The 25,195-nt window shown below is 40.9% G+C and overlaps 1 protein-coding gene across 2 annotated transcripts in view; it reads left to right on the forward strand.

Annotated features, from left to right (window-relative positions):
- The first annotated feature begins 739 nt into the window (after positions 1-739).
- Positions 740-25,195, forward strand: part of LOC130273745 (leukocyte elastase inhibitor-like) — a 38,995-nt gene continuing 14,539 nt past the window's right edge. The window contains exons 1-5 of one of the 2 annotated variants that reach the window (XM_056521025.1): positions 750-875; positions 7,075-7,212; positions 10,702-10,877; positions 13,028-13,165; positions 22,204-22,321. In XM_056521025.1, the coding sequence (XP_056377000.1) occupies positions 10,710-10,877; positions 13,028-13,165; positions 22,204-22,321 (424 nt within the window). In that variant the 5' untranslated portion in view covers positions 750-875; positions 7,075-7,212; positions 10,702-10,709. Of the gene's footprint in view, positions 876-7,074; positions 7,213-10,701; positions 10,878-13,027; positions 13,166-22,203; positions 22,322-25,195 lie in introns of both variants that reach the window. The other variant, XM_056521024.1, reaches the window with a different exon arrangement.

A 25,195-nucleotide genomic window follows, 5' to 3' on the forward strand; every position in this document is an offset into this window, starting at 1 on the left:
CGGAAACTTTTCCAGGAAAGTAAAGTTTAACCACAACACTGTAACACTCCGTCCCACCCCGGGACTCAAACCAGTGGTGGTCTCCCATTCCACTGTGCTGCCGAGACGGTCCACAGAGTTAATGCCCTAGTCATAGTTCCCAATACCATTAAAGAAGGGAAGGCTCAATATTCGCGAAAATGCGCATACATTTTCGCATATGCGCAAAAAAAGGGAATATTCGTAATTATGAATATATAGTGCTATATTCGCAATATTCGCAAATTCGCGAATATGCGATATTCTCAATTAAAATTTGAATTGCGAATATTCGCGAGCAACACTAATGAATATATCCAAGCCCTCATCAGGGGCAACTGTCATGAGATTATCAATGTTATTTCACTTTACTTGTTAGTGGTTTTGTTATGGTTAATCCGTATACATTATTTAGGGTGCTCTTACATTGTGCAGTTTTAAGCCAATGACATACCATAAAGGACAGATGCTACTTTTACTCTTTTAAAAAAAAAATCAACTCCTGGTGTAAAATGGACAAAAAAAGAGAAAAAGTAGCACGTGTTCTTGATAGTATCGAATGCTCTATGATCCAGACTTAGTTTTGTTTTGAAACATACACAAAAAACTTGCACTGTGTAAGAGCTACCTTAGGCTCTTCATTACACTGAACAGTCACTGTTTTCTTAGACTGATCAATGGGAACCATTACATCAGATCTGCTGTGCTTGAATAACCTCCTCCTCTTCTTCCTCTGCCAGATTCTTCTTCACGTTTCCCTTACAGCAGGAGAAGGCTGCAGTAACTGGCCACTACCCACCTCTGTGAAATATACAGCTGTGACCGCTCTGCAAGAAACAGAGGAAAGTGCAAACAAGGTAAGGCTCTATATACGGTCTTTTTTAAGCAAAATACAAAGTTGCTGTAAGAGAAGAAGCATTAAACAGGTTCCGGTTGACAGCCAGAGCAGCTTCCTCTTTGTTTCTCATGTATATGTGTATATCTGCCTTTGGAATCCTCAGTATTTATCCAGTACAGTCACCATTGCCAGTTTTGTCAAAGAGAAAAGTATAAAAGGCATACAGTATTTACTCAATGACTAAAGCCGCAGGCAAAGCACTAGTTGTGACTGTGAAATGAACCTCCAATGTAGTGTGCACTTTAGATTATTGTATTTGTAAAGAATAAGAATGTTGGGATAATGCATAAGCGACTATATTATGTGTCACTTTCTGGCTAATTCTTGCCCTATACAAAGCAGGATGGACACAGCCATAATATGTGCTAGGTACGTAGACTGCTAGAAAGTACATAAAAAATACATCTATATATATATATATATATATATATATATATATATATATATATATATATAAACCAGTCTAACCTCCAAAAATATGTACAGACAAAATACATTGATATCAAGCGTATACAACAAACTAGTGCAAAAGCCAAAGCAAGGAAGGTTTAACCTTTTCACTATATTAAAAGTGCAAGCAAAAAATGAGAGAGGGACCTAGAAAGGAAACAATGTACATGGTAGGTTCAATACAGATAAGATACCCAGCCCAGGATACCAGAGGGGACCTTTCCCTACATGTTCCGCCCTCTACAAGCACATCTTTCGAAGTCTTTCTTTTGATGTGTATATAATTCTTGCCACATAAGGCCTTTTTACTATTCAGAAGATACATGCTGGATTTAATCTGAACACCATAATGTTGCTTAAAGGGTGCATCTCATGAAGACACACCCTTTAAAATAAAGCCTGCAGATCATCTCTGCTAACCCCTCTCCGGCCAAATGTAGCATTACATTTGCTGGAGCAAGAGACGCTCTTATGTTTATTTCTTTGAATTGTGTGGTTTAGACATTTTAACCCATTTTAAAATATTCAATATGAGTAGTCTGAGTTATTAGAGGGATTTGGAGTAACTACAAAGAGTGTCATGGACAACCCATTTTTTTCTATGAGCTCCACGTAAGGATACTCCCCTGGAAAACATTTTTTATATATTTTTTAAATCAACTGGGGCCAGAAAGTTATACAGATTTGTAAATTAAGAACAGGAAACAGCGCTGAAATGTCTTCAGATATGATTAGTCTGACGAAGGGTCACGTGACCTGAAATGCGTTACTGCCATCTCCGCCTGTTGGTATGTGTGCTTATCCTTTCCTGCGTTTTACCCTCCACTAAATCTGAAGACATTTCAGCGCTGGCTCCTGTTCTTGTTTTGCCTGCTTCTTGTGGAGAATACCATGCGCTGACATCTGTTTTCTATTGTCTCGATTTGTAAATTCAAAAAGAAAAGGATTTCCTCTGGAACATACAGCAGCTGATAAGTACTGGAAGGGTTAAGATGTATAAATAGAAGTAATTTACAAATCTGTTAAACTTTCTGGCACCAGTTGATAAAAAAAAATGTTTTCCAGTGGAGTACCCCTTTAACCTGTCAAGGACACAGGGCATACAGGTATGTCTTGATGTCCCAGTACTTAAGGAGTCAGGACGTACAGGCACCGCCGATCCAGCCGATGCCCGGCGTTAACCCTTTAGATGGTTGATCGCAGCGTCTAAAATGAAAGTGAAACTGTCCTGGCAGCTCAGCTGAGCTGATCGGGACTATCACAACATAATCGCGATGTCCCGATCAGCTTACTGGACGACAAGAGGGTCCTCACCTTCCTCTCCGTCGTCTGTTCGGCGATCTGCTGCTCCAAGCCTGCGCAGCAGGCTAGAGCAGCAGAGCGCTGGTAACACGAATAAATGTTATGTTATGGCATAACAATGATCAGTGTATTCAATCAGAAGATTGCATGGTATAGTCCCCTATGGGGGCTTAAAATTTATTAATTTTTTTAAAGTTTATAAAAATGAATTAACCCCTTCTCTATTAAAAGTTAAAATCACCCCACTTTTCCCATTTTTAAATAAAATAATGTAATAAAAAATAATCATATTGGCACTGCCGCGTGTGCAAATGCAAACTATTAAAATATAAGGTTAGCTAAACTGCATGGTCGATGGCACACACGTAAAAAAATACCAAATCCAATATTAATTAAAAGTGATCAAAAGTCCCATCAAAATAGAAATGGTACCAATAAAAACTACAGACCACAGCGAAAAAAAATTAGCCCTCATATAGCCCCGTATGCGGAAAAATAAAAAAGTTATTGGGGTCAGAATATCACAATTTTAAACATACTAATTTTGGTGCACGTAGTTTGGATTTTTTTTTAAGTAATGAAATAAAACCTACATAAATTGGGTATCCTTGTAACCGTATAGACCTACAGAATAAAGATACAGTGTCATTTTTACCAAAAATTGCACTTTGTAGAAACAGAATTCCCCAAACGTTACAAAATGTTTTTTTTTTTCAATTTTACCCCACAAATATATATTTTTTGGTTTTGCTGTAGATTTTGTTATTAAATGATTTATGTCATTACAAAGTAGAATTGGTGGTGCATAAAACAAGCCCTTATATGAGTCTGTAGGTGCAAAATTGAAAGCATTATGATTTTTAGAAGCAGAGGAGGAAAAAACTAAAGCGCAAAAACAAAAATTGGCCTGGTCCTTAAGGTGAAAATGGGCTTGGTCCTTAAAGGGTTAATTTCTCATATGGTGTTGATACAGGGGCAACTAAGGTTCCCCTGCATATTAAAGCTAGCTGCTGAGGGCTCATCTGTAGGACACCTTGTGATCAGCTTATTTTATCATTTCACTAGCTGAGTACCCGGCATTGCCCGGTTTTTCCTTCCTAATCCTTGTTGGGGAGGAAAATCAACAAAGGAGGAAGCTTTTGACTTCATATCCCATCCTCATATATTGTAGTCATATCCCAACCCCATATCCCGTCATCATATCCCGACCTCCTATCCCATCCTCCTATCCCATCCTCCTATTTCAACCTCCTATCCTTTCCTCATATCCCATCCTCATATCCTGTCCTCATCCCGTCCTCCTATCCCGACCTTCTATCCCAACCTTCTATCCCAACCTCCTATCCCGACCTCCTATCCCTTCCTCCTATGCCATCCTCCTATCTCGACCTCCTATTTTGACCTCCTATCCCGACCTCCTATCCCATCCTCATATCCCGTCCTCCTATCCCGTCCTCCTATCCCGTCCTCCTATCTCAACCTATTATCTCGACCTCCTATCCCGACCTCCTATCCCGACCTTCTATCCCGACCTTCTATCCCGACCTCCTATCCCGACCTCCTCTCCCGACCTTATATCCCATCCTCATATCCTGACCCGTAATATGTGTACCAGGTATTGAAATATCTCCAGAACATACATTTCTCATTGATTTGCAACCCTCACAAGGGTTAAGGATTAAATTAACTATCCAATATTTCAAGTGGACATATACAGTGGGGATCAAAAGTTTGGGCACCCCAGGTAAACATTTGTATTAATGTTCATAAAGAAGCCAAGGAAAGATGGAAAAATCTCCAAAAGGCATCAAATTACAGACTAGACATTCTTATAATATGTCAACAAAAGTTAGATTTTATTTCCATCATTTACACTTTCAAAATAACAGAAAACAAAAAAATGGCGTCTGCAAAAGTTTGGGCACCCTGCAGAATTTATAGCATGCATTGCCCCCTTTGCAAAGCTGAGACCTGCCAGTGTCATGGATTGTTCTCAATCATCATCTGGGAAGACCAGGTGATGTCAATCTCAAAGGTTTTAAATGCCCAGACTCATCTGACCTTGCCCCAACAATCAGCACTATGGGTTCTTCTAAGCAGTTGTCTAGAAATCTGAAACTGAAAATAGTTGACGCTCACAAAGCTGGAGAAGGCTATAAGAAGACCGCAAAAACGTTTTCAATATCCTCTGTTCAGAATGTAATTAAGAAATGGCAGTCATCAGGAACAGTGGAAGTTAAAGCAAGATCTGGAAGACCAATAAAAATATCAGACAGAAGAGCTCGCAGGATTGTGAGAAAAACAATTCAAAACCCACGTTTGACTACACAATCCCTCCAGAAAGATCTGGCAGATGCTGGAGTTGTGGTACACTATTCCACTATAAAAAGATACTTGTAGAAATATGGTCTTCATGGAAGAGTCATCAGAAGAAAACCTCTGCTATGTCCTCACAACAAAAATCAGCATTTGAACTTTGCAAATGAACATATAGACAAGCCTGATGCATTTTGGAAACAAGTTCTGTGGACCGATGAGGTTAAAATTGAACTTTTTGGCCAGAATGAGCAAAGGTATGTTTGGAGAAGAAGGGGAACAGAATTTAATGAAAAGAACCTCTGTCCAACTGTTAAGCATGGGGGTGGATCAATCATGCTTTTGGGTTGTATTGCAGCCAGTGGCACAGGGAACATCTCAGGAGTAGAAGGAAAAATGGATTCAATAACATTTCCGCAAATTTTGGATGCTAATTTGATGCCATCTGTGAAAAAGCTGAAGTTAAAGAGAAGATGGCTACAAATGGATAATGATCCTAAACACACCTAGAAATCCACAGGGAATTACATCAAGAGGCGTAAACTGAAGGTTTTGCCATGGCCTTCACAATCTCCTGACCTCAAAATTATTGAAAATCTATGGATAGACCTTAAGAGTGACAGACAGCCCAGAAATTCCAAAGAACTGGAAGACTTTTGTAAGGAAGAATGGGCAAAGATACCTCAAACAAGAATTGAAAGACTCTTGGCTGGCTACAAAAAGCGTTTACAAGCTGTGATACTTGCCAAAGGGGGCAGTACAAGATATTAACTCTGCAGGGTGCCCAAACTTTTGTAGATGCCATTTTTTTGTTTTCTGTTATTTTGAAAGTGTAAATTATGGAAATAAAATCTAACTTTTGTTGACATATTATAAGAATGTCTAAGCTGTAATTTGATGCATTTTGGAGATTTTTCCATATTTCCTTGGCTTCTTTATGCACATTAATACAAATGTTTACTTGGGGTGCCCAAACTTTTGATCCCCACTGTAAGAAACAAGACCAAGTATTATCGAAATATCTCCAGCCGTTTGGAAGTTATGCAGTAACATATATTTCCCATAGACTTGTATGGGACTTTAAACAAAAACCCTGACCCTGGCAAATGGGGGTGAGTAAGGGTTAAATCACCTATCCTATGTTTGTTGTTGACATATAAGTAACATTTGTGCCAAGTTTCATGTTAATATCTTTAGTCATTTGAACGTGATGCTGGAACATACACACACACACACACACACACACACACATACACACACACATTGGGGGATATTTATCAAAGCGGTCTATGTCCCGCATCAATATAGACCAAACTACAGAGTGTTTGGCTGGTCTATTGTGCGCCTAATTTATCAAATGTCGCACAGCTCTTGATAAATTCTGTGCACAGACTGCATAATCTATGCTTTAGTCTATATTTAAACCTGCTCCAACATGGTCTGACATTTCGGCGTACTTTAAGCCGATGCGACTTGACGCTGAAAAGTCGCTTTTGATAAATTCAGCACCAACGCATTTTCCAATGCATTTCCATCTAAAATAGAATAGTTCTAAATGCATAATGTTCTAAAAATCCTCTAGAGCAAAAGTCGCAGAAAAGTTGCACATATTTAGACTGGAAAAACCAGTCTAAATCCTTTGATAAATATCCCCCATTGAGTTTTATATATATATAGATAATCATTGCATACTACGCTGAATACTAACATCTGCTTCTCTCCTATGCTGGTGCTGTAGTTTGGTCATATTTAATACTTTAGACCTGTGTTGTGGATCTGTCTGTATCTGTATCATGGGTATAGTCTGTCCAAGCTGAACACAACCATCATTTAAGATACACATAAATATTAATGGGCCTCTCCTCTTTGTCATCTGACTGTCCAGTAAATAACCACACACTGGCCTAAAATATTGGACAGAGATAGAGAATTAGGGTATAAAATATGATTTTCAACAACAGAAAGATGTTACCAGTGTAGGGTCCACTCTCTTATTTGTTTCTGTTATTGTTTTGCTTGTTTTATATGTTGTAATATTTTTTCATCCTTTTGTACCATATGTTTTACATTAAATATTAAAAATGTTATAGGTGTTCTAAAAGAATCAATAGGCTTTGACAGTGTTTCACCTTATGACTGCTAGAGAGCAGAGTTCGATAAGAGGTGGCAGCGTGTATTGGAGGTGTCTAAACAGGAGTCAGGTGCTCTTTTTGCAACCTAGGTGGACGGTGAGTACAAAAGTGTATGGAGGTAGATCAACCCCTTGTATTCACACCCACGTCACATTCTGAGGAAGTATGTGACTCACTGTAGAATATGAACTTTCCTACAGTATAACACCTGGTATACATTATTTTAATTTCATCTGTCACTTCAGTTCTGTCAGAAGGCTTACTAGAGACAGTTTGGCCTTCTTTACATTTCCCATGTGGGAGTAGATCCTTCCCTTATGTCGTTGTTTATTTATTTCCATCCTTCTTCCCCTATTGTCTTTGCCTCTTACCCCTCTCCTACAGTGGGGAAAAAAGTATTTCGTCAGCCACCAATTGTGCAAGTTCTCCCACTTAAAAAGATGAGAGGCCTGTAATTTTCAGCATAGATATACCTCAACTATGAGAGACAAATGATGAGAAAAAAAATCCATAAAATCACATTGTCTGATTTTTAAAGAATTTATTGGCAAATTATGGTGCAAAATATGTATTTGGTCAATAACAGAAGTTCATCTCAATACTTTGTTATATTCCTTTTGTTGGCAGTGACAGAGATCAAATATTTTCTGTAAGTCTTCACAAGGTTTTCACACACTGTTGCTGGAATTTTGACCATTCCTCCATGCAGATCTCCTCTAGAGCAGTGATGTTTTGGGGCTGTCGCTGGGCAACACAGACTTTCAACTCCCTCCAAAGGTTTTCTATGGGGTTGAGATCTGGAGACTGGCTAGGCCACTCCAGGACCTTGAAATGCTTCTTACAAAGACACTCCTTTGTTGCCTGGGTGGTGTGTTTGGGATCATTGTCACGCTGAAAGACCCAGCCACGTTTCATCTTTAGTGCCCATGTTGATGGAAGGAGGTTTTTACTCAAAATCTCACGATACATGGCCCCAATCATTCTTTCCTTTACACGGATCAGTCGGCCTGGTCTCTTTGCTTAGAAACAGCCCCAAAGCATGATGTTTCCAACCTCCATGCTTCACAGTAGGTATGGTGTTCTTTGAAAACAACTCAGCATTTTTTCTCCTCCAAACACGATGAGTTGAGTTTTTACCAAAAAGTTATACTTTGGTTTCATCTGACCTTATGAAATTCTCCCAATACTCTTCTGGATCATCCAAATGCTGTCTAGCAAATTTCAGACAGGCACGGACATGTACTGGCTTAAGCAGGGGGACACGTCTGGCACTGCATGATTTGGGTCCCTGGCGGCTTAGTGTGTTACTGATGGTAGCCTTTGTTACTTTGGTCCCAGCTCTCTGCAGGTCATTCACTAGGTCCTCCCATGTGGTTCTGGGATTTTTGTTTACCGTTCTTGTGATCATTTTGACACCACAGAGTGACATCTTGTGTGGAGCCCCAGATCGAGGGAGGTTATCAGTGGTCTTGTTTGTCTTCCATTTTCTAATAATTGCTCCCACAGTTGATTTTCTTCTTTCCAAGCTGCTTGCCTATTGCAGATTTAGTCTTCCCAGCCTGGTGCAGGTCTACAATTTTGTTTCTGGTGTCCTTTAACAGCTCTTGGGTCTTGGCCATAGTGGAGTTTGGGGTGTGACTGTTTGAGGTTGTGGACAGGTGTCTTTTATACTGATAACAAGTATAAACTGGTGCCATTAATACTGGTAACAAGTGGAGAACAGAGGAGACTCTTACAGTTACAGGTCTGTGAGAGCTGGAAATCTTGCTTGTTTTTAGGTGACCAAATACTTATTTTACCATGACATTTACCAATTAATTCATTAGAAATCCTACACTGTGATTTCCTGTATTCTTTCCCCTATTCTGTCTCATAGTTGAAGTGTATATAACCTTCAATTGTCACCTCAGAAATGACACAATGTATCATACAAAATTCAGCTTTATTGAAGATCCATATTAATATAACAAAAGTTACAAATCCGGACAGACAACCCCTAACCCTTAAAAAACATATACCCCAAAATAACACAGGTTCCCCTGCCACATATATCACAATGGTAAGGAATATGACCAATGATTCCCAATCCTCCATAAATAGTAAGGTAATAACCACAAACTTAGAATAATATACAGGGTAATCCCATCACATAGTGAAATCACACATTACCTGTAGCAGGCATATTCCCAGTGGCCATCCGGGGACCCCGTGCACCCTCAACGGATGTCGTTTCGTGGGTCTCCCCACTTCGTCAGGAGATCTCATAGTTGAAGTGTACCTATGATGAAAATTATTATTATTATTATTATTTTTTTTAATTCATAATCACTTTTTCTATTGTTTATTAATTTGTGTAGGGCTGTTATATAATTGCATACATTTTTTGTGTAGGTTTTTACTGCCTGAATTCATGTATACATACACATCCATTGTTCCATTTCCATGTTTTCCACATGTCTTTATTAAGTGTGATGTCATGATACATGTGATGTTCCTTAAAGTTTGGATTTTATCCTGTGTGTTATGCCATGATTAAGGATCTGTAACGGTCCGAAGCGCGTTGGCTCCTGCCTGATGCAAGTTTGTATCCGCTGATCCTACAATAAAATACCTGTTGTTTTACCGCATTGGGTGCTGGACATTCCTTTGTTTTATTTATGATGAAAATTACAGGCCTCTCTCATCTTTTAAAGTGGGAGAACTTGCACAATTGGTGGCTAACTAAATACTTTTTTTCCCCACTGTATATTTCATGCCTATTTCTTTTGTATCTCAGACTAATGTGTATGTTGTTTCTGTGACCATCATATTCATTTTCTGGTCTAAGGCTGGGTTCACATACGTCCAGCATCAGGCATAGGTGAACTCAGTCTAGATCTTGACACAACTGATGCCACATGTTGTCATCAGTTGTATGGCATCCGGCGTCCATTGTTTTTGGATGGCGGACAGGGGAATACAGCAAGCTGTGGTCCCCTGTCGGGTGCCATCTGGCGTGTCCAACTATCCGGCGTTAAAATTGAGACGCTGGATGATTGTGAACTGTCCCATTCAAATTAATAGGATCAGATCTAGCATCAGTTTCCCTCTGGTGCACGCCAGAAGGAAACTATGCCAAATGCCAGACATATGCGAACACAGCCTTATTTGTATTGTGTTTCCAAACATGTTGTAAATACCTTATCACATGCATGTATGGGGATTTATCCCATACAGCAATGAAATAATTCTTTACATAAGACTTTCCATATCTAGGCTAAATAAATGACTGATGTAGGGTGTGCAGCCTAACTTACCACTACTTATTTGTCCACTCAGTTTCTTATTTCTTTCTGATCACAGCTGTCAACATTACTTACAGAGGTGCAGCGATGCATTGGACTACATGAGAGGAACAGGCTTTATTGTTTATATAAAATGGGGCCACTGCTACAGTTAGTCATAGTAGGAGGTTAGGCAGCTGCTCTACTATATCTCTGGCAAATAGCTCTACTAATAATATAATGTTATATATATATATATATATATATATATATATATATATATAATGCAACACATTGAATTTCACCTTCATTCTTGTTTCAGGCCCTAAGATGGAAGCACTGAGTTCTGCATGCACCAGTTTCTCACTTGATTTGTTCAAGAAATTATGTCTCAACAACCCTAATGGGAATGTTTTTTACTCTCCACTAAGTATCTCAACAGCATTAGCAATGGTTTTCTTAGGTGCAAGAGGTAGAACTGCTGAAGAGGTATCCAAGGTAGGTAACATGTACCCAAACAGCAGAAACTGGGACAGCGCATATTTACGGAATACACTCACTGGTAGCATTTTATTTAAACATGGGTACTGAGCAGTATAATTGTTGAATAGTCAGCAATATAGTTCATTTTCTGAGTCAACTTAAGCTATGCTATTCTTTTTCTTATCAGTAAGGAAAATCCAATAGTCATAGCGTCACCATGTCAACATCTGCCATGATAGTGCTTGTACATATAATCAGGTTGTAAAAGTTACTCATGTACCTGATGAACTTTAGACTTGCAATTCACAACACATGCAATGCTGTTACCATGGGCAAAGTTGATTCTGTAATAGATAATTTTTAATACAGTGACTAAATCAATATTTAAATTTCCTGAAGAGGTAAAAATGAAATTTTGCTGTGTCCTTGCGTGGTTAGGGGTAAAAAAAGAAAAAACAACAGAAACTCCCTTGCTGAGGGGAAGGATCTTCTCTTTTCCCTTTGCTCTGGAGCACACACCATGATAAGTAATGTCATCACATGCACCTGTTCCAGGCCACTAACGTGCTGACCCATCCCTGTTTCTTGTGGCCTCAGGCCCATAAGCAGCCTGGTGCCTACAAGAGTAAGTAGCAAAGCAGTGACCCAATGGCTCTCTTCTCTGCCACAGTTTGCAGTTGTATGCCTTTGCTAAGGACATGCACACAATTGAGAGCAGCTCTCTCTTGCCCAGGGATTTAGTAATAGCCAGCAGTTGCACCCCACCAATTGTCCCAGTCCTCTCCACATAAATGACCCTTGACCCATGTTTGCTCAGCAGAACATTCCTCACATTTCAGTGCATCACACTGCCTTTACCTTTCCTACTTCCTGGTGCCATCTCTTCCCTTCATGGTCCAGTTCTAATGCATACAAGCTCATAGCAGTTGCATTGTGGTGGATAGGGGTCAGCATGGGCACTCTAACCAGTCTGTGGCTAAGCAGTCCAAAACACAGTAAAATGTTATGTGTGTTCTGACACCTTTCAGAGCATGCATGAACTTTTTCAGGATTTTGTTCTACAGTAGATGTTCTACTATCTCATTCCCTTCATTTCATAGGTGTGGGACCAGAATTGGTCCTTTGGCCAGCAGTACTCGCACCCTGACTTCCTTTACCTTACTTATCAGGCCAATCACAGGACAGAACTTATTTGCTCTGCCACAGCATAGTGCTGATAAAGGAGCTACCAGCCTGGCCAAACTAATAGTTAAAAAATTTTCTTTTGGCAACTGATCCAAAAGTCACAGAAAGCTGACAATTTTATGCACACATTGGAAAACAATAATAAATCAAAAAGATTATAAGTGATATGTGCCTATTTGTGATATGAACACATTAGCTGCATATACTGGAAATTGTAAAATGATGATAATAACAACTACCATATTTTTTAAAAGTTCCTCTATCTTAAAAAAAATGGACAGTTGTTTTTTTATGGATAGTCGAAAAATCTTCTATTTTTACAGACTTACCTAGGTTTTGCAAACAGTTAGCAGTGTACTTACCTTGCAGAAAGGTAAGGCACTGCAGAACTGAACTTTACTGATGGTAATGATGGTGACAAGCCTGCTGACTAAAAGGAAGGGAGAGTTACACTTAAGCACAGTTGTGGAAACATAAGTCACAGCTTCCAAAAACATCATGGCCAGAGATGAAAGGGAAGCCTTAATTCACCTTGGACTCTAGACCTTTTACCGTAGATCCTCAGGAAGAAGCAGACAGACTTACAAATTGTAGTTACTCAGTCCAGGCACTCTCTCTCTCACACTCTCTCTCCTACTTACAACACTTTCTAAGCCTTGCCATATTTCCGTGTTCTTTCTTAGTGTCTCTGTTACTAGAGAAGGACTGAGCCTAACAACAGGCAGTGGACATTAGTTTGCAGGAAAGTGAGACGTCTGGTGGCCAAGACTTTAGATGTCTTTTAGTTCTGGAGCAAGAATTCAATTTTGGTAAATTAAGTGATATAGAAATATGTTAGCGATCACTAAAGGCTATCAAAAGGGGAAGTTGAAGTTATATTATAATGCAGTAATAATACAATGTAACAGTCTCGTAATGTTTATTGTATGCAATAAATGATTTTCATATATATGTACTTATTCTTTTATCTGGGCATTTAGGCACTGCATTTTGATGCTGTTCAGGATATTCATTTAAACTTCCAAACCCTGAACGCTCAGATTAATAAAAAATCTAGCTCCCACGCCCTAAATCTGGCTAACCGGTTATATGGAGAAAAGACCTTCAACTTTCTTCCTGTAAGTCAATTCCTTTTTTATTATTCTTATGATCATAATATTATGTTGTTGTTGTTTTTTAAATTTTGCAAAAAGGAAATGCCTGTAATAACTATTATACTGTTTTTTATAACTTTGAACTATTATTTTTATATTTAAAGAGTTCAGCTAGTAAAAATGAAAAAAAAAAAAAAAAACTTGATCTGTACCATTGATTAATAGACAAAATATTCCTGAAGATTGGTGATGAAGTGGTCTTTGGGTTGCACACCACCTGTTGTAAGAACTTGTCACCTTGGCCCATCCAGCTGATAGATTGAGCACAGAGCTTTAACTGACTCCACAGGGCTGTGCTGAGTCACATCATGGACACTTGAGCAACAGCTGTTGTGATTAAATGGACAAGAGGGTTCAGAAATCTGTCAGACTAGCTATGATATTCAGAGTGGACATTCCTTTATAAAAAATAAAAATAAAATAAAATCATCCTCTAATGTGTTATTTTAAGACTAGGTCTGCCTTTTAGATATACTCTATTGTGGTATCTTTTAAAATAGAAAGTACTATGAAATCAACGATTCTGGAAATTAGTCTTTTCTTGAACAGAACAGCAACTTGAGACAAGTTGTAGGCTCAACAAAGCTTCATAACAGGGAGTTAGGTCTTGCTCTCTGTAATATTATGTTATCATTCTCTGTGGTAATAACCCAACCCAGTTTGGTGTCCTCTGCAAATATAGAATTTCTATTCTGTATTCCCTCTACAACGTCAGTAATAAACATATTGAAAAGAAGTGGATCCAATACTGACCCTGAAGTACCCCACTAGTAACTGTCACCCAACCAGAGTAAGTTCCATTGATACTCGCCCTCTGCTTCCTGTCACTGAGCCAGTTGCTAACTCATTTACATATGTCCCCTACCCCAGTCCCAGCATCCTTATTTTATGTACTAACCTTTCATGTGGCACAGTATCAAATGCCTTAGAAAAGTCCAGATATATGACATCCACAGGTTCACCCCAGTCTATAACTGACCTCCTCATAAAAGCTGATCAGATTAGTCTAACAGGACCGATCCCACATAAACCCATGTTGGTGCTGTGTCAAAAGGTCATTTTTAATTGAGATTCCTCAGAATAGCTTGTCTCAGAAAACCCTCAAAAATCTTACTCACAACAGATGTTAAATTTACAGGCCTATAATTGCCAGGATCAATTTTTGACCCCATTTTTGAATATTGGTACCACATCTGCTAGGCGCCAATCCTGTAGAACAATCCCTGTCATTATAGAATCTTTAAATATAAGGAATAAAGGTCTGTCTATTACGGTACTTAATTCTTGCACTGGGCCTGGTGATTTGTGTGTTTTTTATGTTACTAGGGCGGTAACACACTTTTTCTTGGTTTAAACAGGTGAGATTTGCAGTAGAATTTATTTTGTTCCCTCCCCTGTTATCTGACATTGGATTTTCCTTTGTAAATACAGAAGAGAAGAAGTCATTTTCCACATCCTCCTCCACCATTACATCCATATTATTTCTTAATGGGCCAACATTTTCAGTTTAAATGTTTTTGTTATTTATGTAGGTAAAGAATATTTTGGGGTTTATTTCTTTTTTACAGATTTCATTTCTCTCCTTATAATTCTTTACTGTTTCCCCACTAACTTCTTGTTTTAGCAGTCTAAACGCTTTCCTCTTATCCTTTATCGCTTCCTTAATTAGTTTTCTCCTATTTCTAGCCCTTTTATTCCTGTAAGGTCTATGTTGTTAACAATATCTATTTAACCCCTTAAGGACCAGGCCCATTTTGGCCTTAAGGACCAAGCCAATTTTATTTTTGCATTTTTGTTTTTTCCTCCTCGCCTTCTAAAAATCATAACTCTTTTATATTTCCATCCACAGATGCATGTGAGGGCTTGTTTTTTGCATCTCCAATTTGACTTTGTAATGAAATCACTTATGATACCATAAAATGTACGGCGCAACCCAAAAAATATTATTTATGGGGAAAAATTGAAAAGAAAAGCGCAATTTAGCAAATTTTGGAAGGTTTTCTTTTCACGTTGTTCACTTTACTGTAAAAATGACATGTTTTCTTTATTCTGTGGGTCATAACGATTAAAAAGATACCCATGTTATATGTTTTTCTATAATTGTACCGCTTAAAAAAAATCTCAAACTATTTCAACATAATTATGTTTTAAATTGCCCTATTTTGACCACCTATAACTTTCAAGTTTTTCCGTATACAGGGCGGTATTAGGGCTCCTTTTTTGCACTTGGTCTGTAGTTTGTATTGCTACCACTTTTGCTTGGGTTTTATTTTTTTATAAAAAATTTTTTTAACAAAATGTGACAAAAAGCTTAAATTTTGGCCTTTTTTTTTTATGTCTACGCCATTCACCGTACGGGATAATTAACAATATATTTTGATAGTTCAGACTTTTATGCACACAGCATTACCAAATATGTTTATTCCTTTTTTTTTTTTTTTACTCTTTTTTGGGGGTAAAATGGGAAAAACTGATTATTTACATTTTTATTGGGGGAGGGGATTTTTCAAATTTCATTGTTTACACTTTAATAGTCCCTATAGGGGACTATTTATAGCAATCATTTGATTGCTAATACTGTTCAGTGCTATGCACTGATCAGTGTCATGGGCTTTCTCCTGCTCTGGTCTGCTCGATCTCAGAGCAGAGCAGAAGAACCCTGGAGATGGCCGGAGGCAGGTGAGGGGACCTCCGGCCGCCATGCTGGATGATCAGATCCCCGCAGCAATGCTGCGGGCGATCCGATCATCCATTCAAAGTACCGCACTGCCGCAGATGCCGTGATCTGTATTGATCACGGCATCTGAGGGGTTAATGGCAGACATCCACGCAATCAATGATGTCCGCCATTACCGGCGGGTCCCTGGCTGCTGATAGCAGCTGGGATCTGCCGCACATGACCGGACAGGTGCTCGCGGTCATTGCGGAGCGTAAATGAACGTCATGGTGCGTTGAGTACCATGGCACCATGACGTACATTTACGTCAATTGTTGTTAAGGGGTTAAGATGTTCTTAATAGTTTCCCATTTAGCTTGTGTACTTTTATTACTGAGGGCATGGTCCCAATCTATGTCACTGAGGTCCTCTCTTAGTTGTTGAAAATTGGCCTTCCTGAAGTTTAATGTTTTTGTAGCCCCAATAGTAGACATCCTCTTATAGGATAAACAAAAACTTATTATGTTGTGGTCACTATTACCAAGATGACCCCCTACATCTACCTCCGATACTTTGTCTGGCCTATTGTTTAGTATAAGATCCAGAAGCACCCCACCTCTTGTTGATCCTGTACAGAGAGCTGCATAAGCATAAAAAAATACCAAAGTCCAAAATTTTTGTTCGCATCACATCTCAGATAAAAAGTAATCAAAAAGTCACATACATGCAAAAGTGGTACCAATAAAAACCACAGATTAGCCCTCATACAGTCCCATATGCAGAAAAATAAGAAAGTTATAGGGAGGCAGAATAGGGCAATTTTAACCACTTATGGACCAAGGGTGCATAGGTACACCCTGACTTCCTGGTACTTAAGGACCGTGGGAATTCCGGTCTCCGCCGCTTGCCAGGCGGGGATCGGACCGGAATGCCTGCTGAAATCATTCAGCAGGGAACCCGTGCAAACCCCTGGGGGGGGGGGTCCGCCCCCATGTTGGCAATCGCCACAAATCGCCAGTCAATTCACCTCATGCGATTGATCGGTCAGAACAACTGACCAATCACTACCCTGCTGGGCGGTGATCCGGGCGGTGATTGGGACAGTGATCGTGGCCAGTGGGGGTCTCCTACCTTTACCTGGCATGGCGGGGGTCTCCTCAGGAGTGGCAGTGGCGGACAGGAGCAGCAATAGCGGTGGCAGCAGTGGCGGTGGACAGGAGGCAGGATACAGCAGGAGGTGAGGCCTGTTCACCTCATGCTGTTGCTTAGCAACAACCATCAACATGCACATCCAAAAGGCATGCTGAGAGTTGTAGTTTTGCAAAAGCTGGGGTTCCAACTACAACTCCCAGAATGCCCTTTGGTAGTCTGTGCATGCTGGGGGTTGTAGTTATGCAACATGCGCATGCCGCTCTTTCGCTTTAGAGCCCTGTTGTATTTCAAGGCAAGTATTTCCATACTTGGGAGAAATTGCGTTACATATTTTTGGGGGCTTTTTCTCCTTTTACCCCTTATGAAAAGGTAAAGTTGAGGTCTACACCAGCATGTTAGTGTAAAAATGTTTTATTTAGCGGTGGCAGCAGTGGCGGTGGTCAGGAGGCAGGATACAGCAGGAGGTGAGGCCTATTCACCTCATGCTGTTGCTTAGCAACAACCATCAACATTCACATCCAAAAGGCATGCTGAGAGTTGTAGTTTTGCAAAAGCTGGGGTTCCAACTACAACTCCCAGCATGCCCTTTGGTAGTCTGTGCATGCTGGGGGTTGTAGTTATGCAACAGCTGGAGGCACATTTTTTCTATGAAAAAGTGTGCATCCAGTTGTTGCATAACTTCAACTCCCAGCACGCAAGGACAGCCGAAGGGCATCCCAGTCCCATCTCAGTATGCCCTTCGGCTGTCTATGCATGCTGAGAGTTGCAGTTTTGCAACAGCTGAGGGCACACTGGTTGTGAAACAGAGTTTGTGTCCTAACTCAGTGTTTTGCAACCAGTGTGCCTCCAGCTGTTGCAAAAATACAACTCAGAGCATGCACTGAGAGACCATACATGCTGGGAGTGGTAGTTTTGCAACAGCTGGAGGCACACTGGTTGCAAAACACTGAGTTAAGTAACAAACTCTCAGTGTTTTGTAACCAGTGTGCCTCCAGCTGTTGCATAACTACAACTCCAAGCATGCACGGACAGCCAAAGGGCATGCTGGGAGTTGTAGTAGTGTGCCTCCAGCATAACTACAACTCACAGCATGCCCTTCGGCTGTCAATGCATGCTGAGAGTTGTAGTTTTGCAAGAGCTGGAGGCACACTGGTTGTGTATCACTGAGAGTTTGTTACTTAACTCAGTGTTTCGCAACCAGTGTGCCTCCAGTGGTTGCAAAAATACAACTCCCAGCATGCACTGAGAGACTGTACATGCTGGAAGTTCTAGTTTTGAGACAGCTGGAAGCACACTGGCTGTGAAACACTGAGTTAAGTAACAAACTCTCAGTGTTTCGCAACCAATGTGCCTCCAGCTGTAGCCTAACTACAACTCCCAGCATGTATGATCTGTCAGTGCATGCTGGGAGTTGTAGTTTTAGTTGCCCCCCCCCCCCCCATGTGAATGTACAGGGTACATTCACACAGGCGGGGGTTTACAGCGAGTTTTCTGCTGCAAGTTTGAGATGCAGCAAATTTTTCGCCGCCGTGTGAATCTAAAAACACTACACTACACGACACAAAGTAAAAAGTAAAACAATGTATATGTAGACCCTTACACAGTTCCCCCCCCCAATAAAAAGCACCTTTTACAGCACTGTTTCCAAAACAGCACTGTTTCAGCTGTTGAAAAACAACAACTCCCAGTATTGCCGGACAGCCACTGACTGTCAAGGCATGCTGGGAGTTTTGCAACAGCTGGAGACTCTCTGTTTGGGAAACACTACCGCAGGGTATTTTGGTGGCGGATGCAAATCCCCAATTTAGGCTTCAAATGCGCATGACGCTCTTTCGCTTTAGAGCCCTGTTGTATTTCAAGGCAAGTATTTCCATACTTGGGAGAAATTGCGTTACATATTTTTGGGGGCTTTTTCTCCTTTTACCCCTTATGAAAAGGTAAAGTTGAGGTGTACACCAGCATGTTAGTGTAAAAATGTTTTATTTTTTTATCCTAACATGCTGGTGTTGCCCCATACTTTTAATTTTCACAAGCGGGAAAAAGGAGAAAAAAAATCGCAAACTTTGTAATGCAACTCCTCCTGAGTACGGAAATACCCCATATGTGGACGCAAAGTACTCTGCGAGCGCACCATGTACATTTGAGGTCTAAATTGGTGATTTGCACAGGGGTGGCTGATTTTACAGTGGTTCTGACATAAACGCAAAACACTAGATACCCACATGTGACCCCATTTTGGAAACTACACCCCTTACGGAACACAACAAGGGATATAGTGAGCCTTAACACCCCACAGGTATTTGACTGATTTTCGTTAAAGTTGGATGTGAAAATGAAAACATTTTTTTTCACTAAAATGCTATTGTTACCCTACATTTTTCATTTTCACAAGGGGAAATAGGAAAAAAAGCCCCCCAAAATTTTCATCCCCATTTCTTCTGAATATGGAAATGCGCCATATGTGCATGTAAAGTGCTCTTCGGGCAAACTACAATGTTCAGAAGAGAAGGAGCGCCATTGGGCTTTTGGAGAGGAAATGTGTCCGAAATTGAAGGCCACGTGTGTTTACAAAGCCCCCATGGTGCCAGAACAGTGGACCCCCCCCCCACGTTACCCCATTTTGGAAACTACACCCCTCACGGAATGTAATAAGGGGTGCAGTGAGCATTTACACCCCACAGGGAAAATTTTTATTTTTCATTTGCACAGCCCACTGTTCCAAACATCTGTCAAACGCCAGTGGGGTGTAAATGCTCACTTCACCCCTTATTAAATTCTGTGAGGGGTGTAGGATCCAAAATGGGGTCACATGTGGGGGTCCACTGTTCTGGCACCACGGGGGCTTTGTAAACGCACATGACCCTCTACTTCTATTCCAACCAAATTCTCTCTCCAAAAGCCCAATGGCGCTCCTTCTCTTCTGAGCATTGTAGTTTGCCCGCAGAGCATTTTACATCCACATATGGGGTATTTCCATACTCAGAAGAAATGGAATTACACATTTTTGGAGGCTTTTTCTCCTATTACCCCTTGTGAAAATTAAAAATGTGGGGGTAACACCAGCATTTTAGTGAAAAAAATCGAATTTTTCATTTTCACGTCCAACTTTAGCGGAAATTTGTCAAACGCCTGTGAGGTGTAAAGCCTAACTGTACCCCTTGTTACGTGCCTTGAGTTGTGTAGTTTCAAAAATACTGGGGGCCATGTGGGGGCATCCTAAATGCGACATGCCCCCAAAAACCATTTCAGCAAAATTTTCTTTCAAAAAGCTCAATGGCACTCCTTCTCTTCTGAGCATTGTAGTTCACCTGCAGAGCACTTTATATTTCCATACTCAGAAGAAATGGGGTTACAAATTTTGGGGGGCATTTTCTCCTATTACCTCTTGTAAAAATGGTAAATTTGGGGGAAAAAATGTATTTACACATCCGACTTTAACGAAAAGTCGTCAAACACCTGTGGGGTGTTAAGGCTCACTGTACCCCTTGTAACATTCCTTGATGGGTGTAGTTTCCCAAATAGTGTGCCATGTGGGCTCTTTTTTTGCTGTTCTGGCACCATAGGAGCTTCCTAAATACAATATGCCCCCAAAAAACCATTTCAGCAAAATTCACTCTCCAAAATCCCATTGTCGCTCCTTCTCTTCTGAGCCCTCTACTGCGCCCGCAGAACACTTTACCTCCACATATGAGGTATTTCCTTATTCGAGAGAAATTGGGTTACAAATTTCGGTGGGCTTTTTCTCCTTTTACCATTTGTAAAATTTCAAAAACTGGGTCTAGAAGTGTAAAAAATGAAGATTTAGAATTTTCTCCTTCATTTTGCGGCTATTCCTTTGAAACATCTAAAGGGTTAACACACTTTCTGAATGTCATTTTGAATACTTTGAGGGGTGCAGTTTTTATAATGGGGTTATTTATGGGTTTTTTCTAATATGAAGGCTCTTCAAATCCACTTCAAAACTGAACTGGTCCCTGAAAAATCCTGATTTTGAAAATGTTGTGAAAAATTGGAAAGTTGCTGCTGAACTTTGTTATGATGCAAACATAAAGTAGACATATTGTATATGTGAATCAATATATGATTTATTTGGGATGTCCATTTTCCTTATAAGCTGAGAGTTTCAAAGTTAAAAAAAGGCAACATTTTTAATTTTTCATCAAATTTTGGAATATTTCACCAAGACATGATGCAAGTATCGATGAAAATTTACCACTAACATAAAGTAGAATATGTCACGAAAAAACAATCTCGGAATAAGAATGAAAAGTAAAAGCATTCCAGAGCTAGTAATGCTTAAAGTGACAGTGGTCAGATTTGCAAAACACGCTTTGTTCCTTAAAGGGGCTCTCCAGTGCTTACACATCTTATCCCCTATCCAAAGGATAGGGGATAAGATGCCTGATTGCGGGAGTCCCGCTGCTGGGGATGCCTGTGATCATGCACGCGGCACTCCTTTTGTAATCAGTCCCCGGAGCGTGTTCGCTCCAGGTCTGATTACGGGCGACCACCGGGCCGGCAGCGTGTGACGTCACGCCTCTGCCCCCTGTGTGATGTCACACTCCGCCCCTCAATGCAAGCCTACGGGAGGGGGCATGATAGCTACGGTGGTCGCCCGTAATCAGACCTGGAGCAAACACGCTCTGGGGACTGATTACAAACGGGGTGCCGCGTGCATGATCACTGGCGTCCCCAGCGGCGGGACTCCCGCGATCAGGCATCTTATCCCCTATCCTTTGGCCTGCATATGGGTCTGTGAAAGGAAAAATGGTATTGCTATTAAAATGCGAGGATGAAAAAAAAAATGAAAGCACAAGAACCTCTACTTTATTCTCTAATCATAGCCTATGCTGCACTTTATATGCAAAAATAAATAAATCCCAGAAGGCTTCTTTAACAAAATATTCTTTATACGTAAATACATCAAATAGAACAATTTACCAAAAATACCAAGAATTAGGTTTGGTCGTGGACAAAAGCAGACTTGTTAGCTCTATAAGTTGTGATTGTATTTGATAATAAGTATATAAGAATGTATTGCACAAAGAATAAATCCTAAACAGATATGCTTTACAATTGCTACTAAATTCCAAGTGGTAGGTGCAATCTTTAAAGGAAAATGTTTATCGGATTGAAAAATTACATGAAAAGGTGTAACTATATTGACATATTAAATATTTTGTTTTTGTTGCAGGAATTTTTGTCATCTATCCAAAGTTTATACAAAGCTGAATTGGGCACAGTTGACTTTATATCTGCATGTGAAGCTGCTAGAAAGGAAATCAATAAATGGGTTTCAGAACAGACAAGAGGTCAGTTTATTACATATTGAACACTCCTCAGCATTGAAATATTAACACCAAGAAGGAAAAGTCATAGAATAATTGAAATTAAAGGATTGATAAAAAATGTCAATGATCAAAAAATCTTGATTTATTCAGTATGGAGTATGAACGCCACTGTCAGGATCCGGATAGGTATGCAGTGAGGACACTGGTGGATCCTCTGTGTCAGAGAGGTGATGACGTGGGCCGTACCAGGGGAACGGAGTCTAAGGGGTTACTGGTTTTCACCAGAGCCCGCCACAAAGCGGGATGGACTTGCAGCGGCAGGTAACCCCCAGGTCGTTCCACCCGATAGCGACTCAACCCCAGCTGACAGCTGAGACAGGCGCGGTACAGAAGGACAAGGCAAGAGCAAGGTCGGACGTCGCAGAAGGTCAGGGCAGGCAGCAAGGGTCGTAGTCAGGGGCAACAGCAGAGGGTCTGGAACACAGGCTTGGGAACACAGAAAACGCTTTCACTGGGCACTAGGCAACAAGATCCCGCGATGACAGGAAGGGGAAGTGGGTTTTTATAAGGAGGGCACAGGTGCAGGTACTGATTGGGCCAGGCGCCAATCAATGGCGCACTGGCCCTTTAAATCTCAGAGAGCCGGCGCGCGTGCGCCCTAGGGAGCGGGGCCGCGCGCGCCGGGACTGAGCAGACGGAGGACGGGGCAGGTGAGGAGATTGGGATGCGAGCCGCTGGCGGGCGCGTCCCGCTACGCGGGTCGCATCCCCGCCGGTGACACTAGTGCAGCGCTCCCGGTCAGCGGGTCTGACCGGGGCGCTGCACGGAGGTGAACGCCGCGAGCGCTCCGGGGAGGAGCAGGGACCCGGAGCGCTCGGCGTAACAGCCACGCACAGAAATACATGCACTTACACACGGAGTGCACTTGGAATGCTATCAATGAGATTATTAATGTTTATGTTTAAGCCATGCAGACTGCTCATTGTGTTAAAAACAGCTTCTGGAAAACTTTGGAGAAATGACCATACCACTGGAACCACGACCAAATCAATGTAACACCCAGGTGTCAGTGTATATAGAAGGAAGACTAGAGGGGTCCAGCTAATATACATTATGTCACCCAATATTTCTGCTGTGACATTCCTTCATGAAGTCTTATTCATGGCATTACCTAGGTGGTCTTTAGACCTATTCCTGGCTATCATTCTGTCTGCACCTTTGAGAGCAGTGTGCTTATAGCCCAATGTTATGCAAGCACTTTCTGATGACTGGCGTAGACGCTATTCAACACCCAAGGCTGTGGGGGTGTAATTTCACTTGTCATTTGAACTATTTTTCTAATCTAATGATCTATCTTCAGAAATTTGCCTCTGCGGACCACCGGGACATGCAGCGTTGAGCAGTGCTGACATCTCGGCACTAAGCAATGAGCTGGACAGATAAATTGGGGTTGTGCTATCCAGGGATTTACAGCTATCTCAGTCTGCATGTTTACACTGAGAAGGCTGTCAATCATTGAGTCCCTCACCCCACTGGATTTTCTGATCCCAGAGTGAGCAGAGCTTAAGGGTGCATTCACACTCTATTTGTTTTTGCGGGTTTTCCGCTGTATATTTGAAAGGAGGCGGGCTCTTTTTGGCTGTCTGCAGCAGATTTTCCACTGAGGAAATTCCGCCACGGGAAAATCTTCTACGGACAGCCGAGAAGAGCCCGCCCACTTTCAAATACGCAGAGGAAAACCCGCAAGAACAAATAGAGTGTGAACGCACCCTTAAGGAGTACTCCGGTGAAAACATTTTTTTTTTATCAACTGGTTCCAGAAAGTGAAACAGATTTGCAAATTAAAGTATACAAGGTACAGAGTCCGGCACTGCAACGGTGATCACTGCGGTAAACCACGAGGACACAGGTAGATACTGACACAAGCCAATCCAACTAGGTGCACGGTCCAAAAACACAATAATTGTAAGTACAAAGAAGGTGTGAAAAGTATAAGACGGCACTCACCGGGATTTTCAGGCTTGCAAAAAGCTTTCTTTATTGCATAAGCAAAAGGTGCATAGCGGTGCGGTGTGAAGGCAGGTATCCGGCCAGGATGCCGGGGAACGAATGCAGCGTGATGGTTACAGCTGTGTCGTGCTTCCGCACTTCCTCAGACCATGAACGCCCACTGTGTGTTCACCGGTATATATCAAACAGGGGCGGGTAATTCAAAACACAAAACAAGTGAATACAACCAGTGCATGAATAAAAACTGTTAAAAACAATACAAAACACGTTGCAAATATATTATTGAATAATACAGTCTAGATAAAAATGCCTAAATCTAGCTTATCATTTAAACATAGATTTCCCTGAGCTCCAGTGCGTATTATCCAACGAGCTTCAGTTTGCAGGAGTACTCTCCGCCTATCTACTCCGTCTCGAGGGTGCACCCTTTTGTATGGCCAAAATACTGTAGGGCTAGAGGGTCTCCATTGTGGGCCTCCAACATATGTTCTATTATTCTGGGCGATCCTTTCTTGCTTTTTAAGGAATATAGATTTACGTTCTCCTTCAAATTCAGTCCTTTGAAAAATATGATAAAAACAGTAATTCAAAAAAACTGGTTTTTATTGCAAAATGATCCAGCACTTTCTTCCTTAACTTCCCAGAACCCTATTATTGCTTTTCGCAGATCTAAAAATTTGGGTGAAACACTAACACATAGCAGCTTTTCTGCCTCTAAAAGCAGAAAGGATTGGCTATTATTAAAAGGGAACCACAAATGTGGTAAATGTAAATGGTGTCCTCCATTAATCTGCAAAAACAACTTCATGTTGGGGGGAGTCAATATAACAGTTAAGGATTTTTGTTGTTGTAAAACCAACTTTATCGTGTATGGTTTGATCTGCA

Source organism: Hyla sarda, chromosome 5 (genome assembly GCF_029499605.1).
Source record: "Hyla sarda isolate aHylSar1 chromosome 5, aHylSar1.hap1, whole genome shotgun sequence".
Lineage (NCBI taxonomy): Eukaryota > Metazoa > Chordata > Amphibia > Anura > Hylidae > Hyla > Hyla sarda.